Source organism: Notothenia rossii, assembly GCF_949606895.1.
Source record: "Notothenia rossii genome assembly, chromosome: 8".
NCBI classification, from domain to species: domain Eukaryota; kingdom Metazoa; phylum Chordata; class Actinopteri; order Perciformes; family Nototheniidae; genus Notothenia; species Notothenia rossii.
Genome location: NC_136906.1, coordinates 15,253,681 through 15,263,752, shown reverse-complemented (window position 1 = coordinate 15,263,752; position 10,072 = coordinate 15,253,681). Strand labels below are relative to the sequence as shown.

The window sequence follows — 10,072 nt, the reverse complement described above, 5'->3', positions numbered from 1 at the left end:
TATATCGTGCCTGTATTTAATAGGCTGGCCGCTGCTGCTCTGCTTAGAGGCTTTAACCCTTCTGGTGCTGAATTACTCTTGGAGCAAGACAAGCATCGGGCTTTTAGATTCTGCCATTTCTCTTTTAACGCAACTAATGATATATACACACAATCGAATTGCGTATTTTTGTTGACAATCATGAGCACGAATGTCATATTACGCACGAAAAAACCCATTCGATGCAAAGACGCGGGTTTTCTCTCATGTTTCCAATTAGGTGCCCATAAATCCGGTGACTTAATGCAGATGACATTTACAGCACAGAGTACATCCTAACTGGTGATGTGGTTTATGCTTTTGGATTTAAATTGTCAAGATGCAGATAGACAGCCAGTTTTACAACCGATAACAGAATGTAGTTCTGGTTTTAGAGGAACAAGCTGAGAGCTGTGGCACCATTATAAAGTTGCCACAGGTAGGCTTAGGGCTGCACAGCAACCCTCTGCTGTGCGTCAAATTAATGGCAGTTGAGCCCAGAGGACATGGCACTGGTTTGACGACCAGAGTGAGTGTGACCTATATTTGCAGGGCGCTGTCAGCAGATCGAAGTGTGAGCCTCTGTCTGCACATGTACAACTGCTGCTTTAAGAGGATCGACAATTAAAAAAGGGAACTTATTATTCATTAGTGCCTAAATTCAGGGAAAAAACAAGATTTGCTGACACATTGCAATTATTTTGAAAGATAAAGGGCTAGGTGTGTTTATGCTTTGTTATACAACTGTCCTTATAAAACAGTTTTTGAAAAGAGATCGAGGTTTCAAGGTGGTTGACAAAAATAGGTTTTTTTCAACTCCCTCGGGTCCAGTTACCTACTCTGAAATGTCCTGATGCAGTTATAACCAAGCAGTGTGTTCATATCAATAGAAGTATATGCATCTGTTGAAAATGTATCTTCTATTTACCAACATCCATACGATATAATTGAATACAACTTTTTCTTCTCAAGTGAATTGTAAATGAGCTGTTGGAGGAGCTCGGTTCAGGAGCCTTGCTATCGATAGAAACATTGAATGTGCTCAAGTGGATTTTATTCGTTCGTGCTGTAACAGTAAGGTAGTGATATATTTGAATTTCCAGATATCCCTCACGCAGTCCAGTACGCACAGGATCAACCCCAACCTCTGTGCAAGGTCTCCCTCTCCCCCTCCCCCTCCTGACGTCATGCACCGAGCTGGAGCTATTGCACGAAAAGAGCTGCTCGCAGCCGCACTGTGAATATCTGTATGCTCATAGCCAAGACTGTGGAGTGTGCAAAGGAGGGAGAGAGAGAGCGAGTGAGGAGGAGAGGTGGAGGGAATACAGTCTGATTTGGATACAACTGGAAAACTACCAAGCGCGCACAGCACGCACCGAGCGGAAGGCACATCGACGGTGCCTAGCCAACATTTCACCTACTCCCCCCGGCTCCTGCGATCGGATTCAGCCGAGAATGGAGCTCCCTGCCGCCGGAGAGCATGTCTTTGCGGTGGAGGGCATCGAGAAGAAGCGCATCCGCAAGGTAACAGATAGGGAGCATGTTTGCAAAACGCGCTCAGGACGCTGACATATTTTTGCGTTTGACATGAGCCTCACCAAAAAATAATTCTCCACCATCACAGGGCAAGATCGAGTACCTGGTCAAGTGGCGAGGCTGGTCTCCAAAGTAAGTCTGAATGCAACATTTTCTCCAATTGCAATGGACAAATGCACATTTTCGCAACAAATTCAAGTCTTGTTACTTAAAAATGGCATTCATCAAGGGCGTGCACGCACAGTGTGTGTGTGTGTGTTTGTGGCTAAGTGTGTGTGTGTTTGGGAGAGCGCGCTCGGTATGTGTTTCAGTGTATCCGCGGATGCCTTCACTAATTTATGCGAGGGAAGGGGGTAGGCACAGCCATGTAATCCCGTTTTAATTATTTCTGCTCTGCCAGCGAATTTACGAGACAGTGGTGCTAAAATGGCCGACTGTATGTTGGTGCTGGAGGACCGTTCGGAGAGCACATTAGACAATTTGTCTTTGACATTTTGGATGTGCAGTTGGACGTCCTCAAGGGTGATTTGGAGAAGCCGAAAAAAAATTGCAACATTTTAAATTGAAGTCCAAATAATTCACAGAAAAACACTATTTTATGTTAAACTGGTGACCTGCCTTACCTGTGCATTATACAGTGACTTCACAGTAATGATAAATATGTGGGAATGTGTGTGAGTGTGTGTGACGGACAGAGGCTAAGGCCTGTGTGACAGTTAGAAAAAGGAAGTCTGCACGTGACAGCTCAGACAGTGACAGTTGCTCTCTCCTCTCTGCAGATACAACACATGGGAACCAGAGGAAAACATTCTGGACCCTCGTCTCCTCGTCGCGTTTCAACACAGGTGAGAGAGGTGGACTTCGGACGAGGCCGCGCAGCCTCCAGTTCAGCCATGACCATATATGGGCATGGGAGGAGGGGCGCTCCAGTAACTCTAGCACTGATCCCCCTTCTCCTCCTCCTCCTGCCCCTGCCCCATGACGGTCTCCTGGGGAATAGGCTGAGGAGGTGGTAGTGAGATATACTAAATCATACTTAATGGGAGGATCAGAAATATTCATGGATAAAGACTTGCATTGCAACAAATTATCATCTTATTAAGTGATTTTGCGTCAGGAATCAGAGGTTTCTACAGCATGCCATGACCCAGTTTCACAGAGAAAACTGAAGTAGTTGCCTTTTCATTTGCCAGAAGGTGCATGATGGAGCAATGACAATGGAAAAGCAATGCTCCCCACGTGGATTTGATCCTAATTCTGGGTTTAACAGTTTGCAACTGGAGATTGAGCAGGAATTAGCAGCTGAACTCCAGAGCTGTTTTCATTCAGGGTGGCGGACACAAGAGCAGCAGTTTGTTTTGTTTTTATGTGACGAGGCTGCTGCCTGATGGGATTCTCATCACTATACCAGGCTGAGATCTGCTGTCAGGCTGAGCTGTGCTTTACTTCTGCAGGCTTATTTCATGCAGTGTTTTCCACCCAAGAGAAAACCTATTAAAAGCACTAGCTTTGATGCTTCAGATGCAACTGCTGCCTTTATTTTGCAATTGAATGTTGTGGAAACAGAATATCTCACCTTGGGTGTATACATCGTCAACCTGCTTTCAATCCTATAGGTCAAGAGGCTTAATAGATGCCTGTAAGATAATCAGAAACACATCAATGCCAATCTCAGAGGTTGAGATGTTAATGAATACAAATGCAGCTGTCATTTTGGCCCTGTGGCGCGTGCACAACAACATCTTGTCGGGGTTGTTGCATCCATGAGGCCTGAGAGATATACTCCCCCTCAGTAGGCCACCAGGCCGCTCATGGGACTGGGAAAGACACGATGGCTCGAGAAAGGAATTATCATTTTTAAAAAGGCTAATTTACACGCACTGCTCTCCAGCGTTTCCAGTGTACCGCTCTCAAATTCCCCCCGCAGCCTGCCTGCCTTTCTGGCTGTGTGTGTGTGTGTCTGGCTCTGTGCTGATGGTCATGGAGTGCTGCCTCTGCGCCGTGTGTGTGGATTCCTCTTTGCTCCCAGAGGATGGGGGAGGGGATCCGACAAGGGAGGCTGTAATTGCCAAATCTTCTGTGAATAGGGGTCATCCCGTTGGACGCTTTTTGAAAATCGCACACATTATAGCATTAAAATGTAGATTGTTTATTGAGGCAACTTTCTGGCAGCTCTGATGGTTTGAACATCTGTAGCAAGAGGCCAACAATAGACTGGATTAACGCATGCCTGGTGGAGCCCGTGTGCTGCCGGCCTTCACCCACCGTTGGTTATTTATGAGCCAATGATGAGTCAAGGTTTAGATCAGGGAGCAATATTTCACAGGCAACTCAAGTGCTTGGTTTAGTCAGTACAACAATAACCACATCCCTCTCCCCTCCCCTTATAAAAACAGTTCCAATAGATGTTTGTTATTAGTTGGATATTCATCACCCTATATTTCAGGGTGTAGGCGTTGTGTTGCACAAGGGTGGTGGTTTGCATGTTTTCAACAGCCGCATGTATCCTAGAAGTACTCCACAATGTTGTATTTATCCCATTCCATCCCTCATGACCCTAATTAGAGATTGAATGTAGAAGGAAGGGCATGCTGCAGGAGGGAGGATGTTTGAAAGACAAGGAGAGGTTTTGCCTGCCGTTGCCTTAATTGAATTTCTCCTGGATAATGAGAATATAGAATGGGCCGATTACCATGGAGAGCTATGCAAATAAGGACCATAATGCTTTGCAGCGGGTCACATGTGGGCATTCATTAGTCATCCAAATCTAAATTCCACTTTTGACCTTGAATAGGTAGAAGAAAATGAACAAACACTCTAAAATGTTAAACCTGTCCTTCTGTTTGTGATATAATTAGATTTTTATGCGGAAAGGTGAAACCATGTCAGTCAAATGAGATGTAGTATATCGAAGGTAAACATGGTGCAGGGAAATGTAATTATCTTTTGTTTTCACAGAGAGAGGCAGGAGCAGCTGATGGGATACCGCAAACGGGGGCCAAAACCAAAACATCTTCTACTCCAGGTAATTATCTTCTTCATCATCACAGACATGATCGTTTGCCATGTGCTGCTTTTCTAATCCTTTCTGTAAGTTTCATTCTTTAAGGGGCCACAAAGGGGGAAGGGGCCCGTCAGGTGCTTTAGAGCTGTAGCCATTATGGTAGCGGTTATTAATAGAGTTTTGAGAGAGATAGAGTAAAAGGCAAAGCATGGATAGGGTCCTACTGCTGGTTATTACTGCACACTCATCATGAAACAGGGTTTGTGGCCTGAGGTTAGGCAAGCGTCGCTTGAGTGCACTCATTTTATCTGCATGTTCATTACTTCTTTATGCAAAATAGCTTTTTATGCAAAACAGTGAACACAAGGATATGTTTTGCACCACGTTAATCTGTATTGAGAGAGAATGTTTTATTTCATCTCCGTGTTTGGAAAGACACAAAAATAAATGGCTGACTATCTTAACTCGGACCTTTACAGCACTGCTTCCTGAGCCAAATGTGATTATATATTTTGAGAGACTCTGAGCTGATTGCTATGCAGTGTCACTCCTTAAGAGGCATACCACTCTGCCAGAGTCACACATGGCCAGAAATCAGGAATAAAGCGTGACATGTCTGGTGGCACTTCTGTGACCCGGGGTCACAGCCAAAGAGTCTTGAGCGTTCCGCTGCAGTTCCCCTCTGACGGCCCGAAGGGTCAGTCTGTACAGGAGAGGGGGAGGGGACAAGATGGTGGGAGGATGTCGTATGCTTAGCAATGACCTAAACGTTTATTTATATTTCCGATAGGCTTCAACATCCCGTACGCTTTCATTTGAATTTCAGCATGCTGATTTGTAAATTGTAGCTGCTGTGAGAGCCCCTTTTTAAAAGGGAATTACACAGACCTTTCTTATATAAATCAAGTTGCTTTTAATAAGCCAGGACAAATGTGTACCATTAATCCCTGCGTTTCAAACCTGTGGTATAGTGTTTAAAAGGAGTGAGCAAATGCCAGGCAGGGAGGGTCAAATGTATTTAGGCGAGTAGTTGTATTATTGTAAATGAATGACCTGTTTTTATGGAACTTGATATTTACTATTCACTCAAATCAGGCCACTGTTGCTTTTTTTGATCGGTCATGTTTTGTTTTTTAACCCCAAAATGTCCCTATTATACACATTTGTTTAAATCAAATGATTAATTTAAGAGATCCAAGAATTCTTGTCGTTTTTCTTGGGTTTTTATTCATTTTGTTGATCATATTTTTGTCTCGACAACAACATTTCAAATGTTAAACTTGGTGTTTGTCTCTTTTTTTAGGTACCGTCATTTGCCAGGAGATCCTGTATCCCTGCAGGTTTCACGGATTCATCTCAGGACGCCGAGGTTAGCCTCAAGTCCGATCCCATCCCGGTCCAGCGTCCCCAGGCTCAGCAATACCAGCTCAACAGCAAGAAGCATCATCAGTACCAGCCCAGCAGCCACGAGGTTCCCGCTGATCAGCCAATCAACGGAAAGAAGAAGTTCATCTACCAGCTCAACAGCAAGAAGCACCACCACTATGAGCCTGACCCCAACATGTACGAGGCACAGGCTTCCAGACTCAAAGAGGTGGTCAAAGTTCAGGAACCGGGCAGTAAACCGGCAAATCCTGGCTGGAACTTACCGCTGGCCCTGCAGCAGAAATGGATTCGAGACAAAGACACAGGCTGCTTGAGCAAAGTCAAAGAGCTGGCAGTGGAGGTGAGGAAACCCGCTGTAAAAGACGCTGAGAGCGAACATGCCCTTAAACCCAATCCTAAAGATGCAACGCTGCCTAGCTCTAATAGCAGCAAAATGAAGATAATCAAGAACAAAAACAAAAATGGACGTATTGTTATTGTCATGAGCAAATATATGGATGGCAAGGTTAACGGAGCAAAGGGTAAACACGGGGAATCGTCGAGCGAAATGAAACTCCAAAACACCAAACCGTCAGAAAACAATCCAGCACACACAACCAAAATAGTGGAGCACCCTGAGAATGGGATCCCCAAAGAGCTCTGCAACGGCAGCTCCCTCCCGGCTGCAGAGCATCCCATTAAGTGTTCCCACAAGGACAGACATTTCTCCAAACCTTCTCCAAGCACAGCAGAGGAATACAACACTGAAGTGGCTCGCGGTCAGGCTGATTTACCGGAGGATCTGCCTCTCCAGTTGACTGCTAGCTCGCCACTGACTTCCTGGTCTGTTGACTCCAATATCCTGACCCCTACATCCGTCGAGACCATCAGGATCCCTTCTTTTCCTAACGACCGCAAGCGAAAGCTATCAGATCCTGTGGAGGACAGGAGCGTCTCCAAAACGTACCTGTCTTCCAGAAGCTTCAGCGTGCCCAGCACTGTTGTCACACCACCTCAGGACAAACCTATGGACCTCCACTGTAGCGGCCCCCGCAACAGCAGCACATGTACGTTTGAGGTTGTGGACAGCCAAGAGGAGCCGATGGATCTCAGCTGCCCAAAGACTAAGACGCAGGTGGAGCCGGAAGTCCATCCGGAGCCTGAACCTGCTGTCACAAACACACCTCCTGTGGTAGAAGAAACACAGAAATCCACAGAGAAATGTAAAGAAGCACCTGTTAAAAAAGTCTCCCCTTTTATGGGAAATATCATAATCACGGACATTACAACGAACAGTCTAACCGTCACCTTCAAGGAATATGTTTCTTTTTAAGAAATCTTAAATGGGACTACATGAATATGTACATATGTAAAAACATCTAAATTTTGTATATGTGAAAATGTATAATTTATAATTCAAATTTAAATATGTTTCTTAAAATGTTTTATACTGTAACTCCTCTGTGACGTCGTAGTCAAGAAAGTGCCCTCGAGGATTTGAGCGAATGCATTCAGGTGGATGTGTTCCACTTTAAAAAATATACTGTTTATTTGTCATATCAAGCTTAATGGAATACTTTTGCTGTCGTTTCATACCTGTACCAAACTTATAACCTGAGATGTATGAAGGTTCAAACATATTTTGTATGAATAATATCACTTATTTTGGTCCTGATAGAAGGTAGAGGATGTTGTTGAGTATATAGGGATCAAAGATCAAATTGAAAGCACTTAATTACATATTCATATGTTGGTTTGTGTCATTACAAGTGAAGAAACCGCTGCTCTCTTTAAGTCTTATTTTACTTTTTAAGTACCCTCAAACTTAATTGGCATACTTTTGACATGTTTTGTTTGTGGCTTGTTTGAGAAAACATTATTAGCCATGACTTGACATGCAAATTTAAACAGTAGGTGTTTCTGAATACAGTGTAAACACACACACCGCTGTGTAAACAACTTTTTAGAAATGCCCCGGTATATTCTTGTTTTGTCAAGTTGTATCCTGCCGTTTAGATGCAACAAAGCTGTCAGTGAATATGCCGTTGCAACCCAATCTATTACTTTGTTGCACATTTCACCTTTAGCAAACATGAATGGAATCAAATGTGACATCTCAAACATTAAGAAAACTGTGTCATTTATCAAACTTGAGACTTCTCCGTTAAACTGACTTGTCAATTGTTACCTTGAATAGATTATGTTTTCCTTCCTTTCTGTTGACTTCGCAGTGATGGAGTTACTTTGAAAATACATGTGGTAATCTCATTAGGATTCTTCTAATGTCACACAGAGTAGCAATATTCATCTAATTTTGCTTTTGAAGCTCATATTATCTACAAAAAATACATTACTACTATTTAAATTAGAAAGAGCTACCAGGGTCATTGATGAGTATGTTACACGGAGTAAATGTGACTTGTGAGGCTGCCTGCCAATGAGTGCCGGCTGTTTTGATTATGCTGCTGAAAATTCAAATGTCAAAGCTGTTGGATGTAACCTACATTTGAGTCGAAATTGCCTTCTTCGCACGTTTAATGCAGAACAGTAAGAATGCTATAATGTACAAAAAATGAAGCCTATTTAATAACATTTAATTTGTTAACAAAACAACTACAAAGATGCTCTGCATCAGAAGTTAACAGTGATTCCACTGAACCATTCAGAAGATATTTTGCATCTATTTGCTACTTTTATATCTTTTACTTTATTTTGATCATTCTTTCTGGCACTTGGTTTAAAATCAGGATGATTGATATGAAGTAAGTTCTACCAAAAGTTGGTTGAGTTATTGCTGTTGGCACAACCTTTTGGATGGTATGTTTCACAATAAAGAAAAAATAAATTACCTGATTTGTTGTGGTGATATTTGGTTGATGTTGATATATTGAACGCACTCAAATAACCTTTTTATATTGTTTTTCTAGTGTTCCAGTGAAAGACTTATCTATCCGTTGTTATGAAGTCTTTTTGCTCATACTGACAAAGAATGGAACAATAAACACTAGAAACGTGGTTGTGAACCATGAATAGAAAAACAGATTGTGTTGCATAATCACAAACGACCCTGCACAAAGGCTTCTCTGTATTGCATAACTGCACCGGCCACTTGTATTATTAAAACTTTAACCATGCATTATTTTTCTACTGCAGCTCGACCCCGAGGAGGAATGTAAACACACAACATAGAGGGAAGTGTGTTATGTAATTCTTAGATTCTATCAAGAGAGGGCAAGTATTCAGCCGTCACATGGTTTATAAGCTTGAGTGCCTTCCAGCCCAATGTGACAGTTATAGGCGTCAATTATGACATTTAAATATAATGTGTCTGCCAAAGGCTTCGTGGCACTTCCCGAACATTGTGTAACTTGTTTTAAAGGGCTGTGTTGGCTCGTAAAAGGCCGCCCCACAATGACACAGTAATTCTCACTACATTATTATCATACGGTAAAATGTAGAGGCAAGTTCAGACTCATAAAGACACATTCTTCACAAATGCAAAGCTTCAGATACACATTTGTGTATGTCTGACTTTTCAATACATCGCCAAATGCTGCCTCAGTCTTGTCATGTCAGTATTGTCTATATTTCAATTGTATTATGTTGATAATTCTGATAGTAGGGCATCTAATGCAGAGCTGTCTGTCAAATGAGAGGAATCTCTTAGTTACTCTTTCTGACGATTCTTCAATTTTTCCCTGTTAAAGGTTTATATTCTGGCTCGGCTGGGGAGTTTTCCTTTCCACAGCTTTAATCTAACGAGAGGGTGTCTTATACTGTACACATTTTGAAGCCCAAATATCTGATTTGTGATTTTTGGCTATAATGTATAAATAAAACTGCCTTGACTTGACTTAAGGAGGATCATTAAAAGGCCTGTAGCCACTCTGATCTGGACGTGTAAGCAGATTTTGTTGTTGTTGATATACTGGAATCTCAAGCTTGTAAAGAGATTAACCCTTGAATGTATTGAGTGATAAAAGGCCTGGGCGTGTGTGTGTGTGTGTGTGTGTGTGTGTGTGTGTGTGTGTGTGTGTGTGTGTGTGTATGTGTGTGTGTGTGTGTGTGTGTGTGTGTGTGTGTGTGTGTGTTCAGTTTAGTCATGGGTTTTTCCTATCAAATAATGTGACACAAACAGAGAAACCTAAC

General features: G+C 42.6%; 1 protein-coding gene across 1 annotated transcript; it reads left to right on the top strand.

Moving 5' to 3' along the window:
- The first annotated feature begins 1,183 nt into the window (after positions 1–1,183).
- On the top strand, positions 1,184–8,773 carry cbx4 (chromobox homolog 4 (Pc class homolog, Drosophila)). Its single transcript, XM_079646485.1, has 5 exons — positions 1,184–1,542; positions 1,643–1,686; positions 2,334–2,399; positions 4,513–4,579; positions 5,862–8,773. Exons 1-5 carry the CDS (start codon positions 1,474–1,476, stop codon positions 7,254–7,256), a joined length of 1,641 nt encoding a protein of 546 aa, XP_079502611.1. The 5' UTR covers positions 1,184–1,473; the 3' UTR covers positions 7,257–8,773.
- Positions 8,774–10,072: the final 1,299 nt, after the last annotated feature.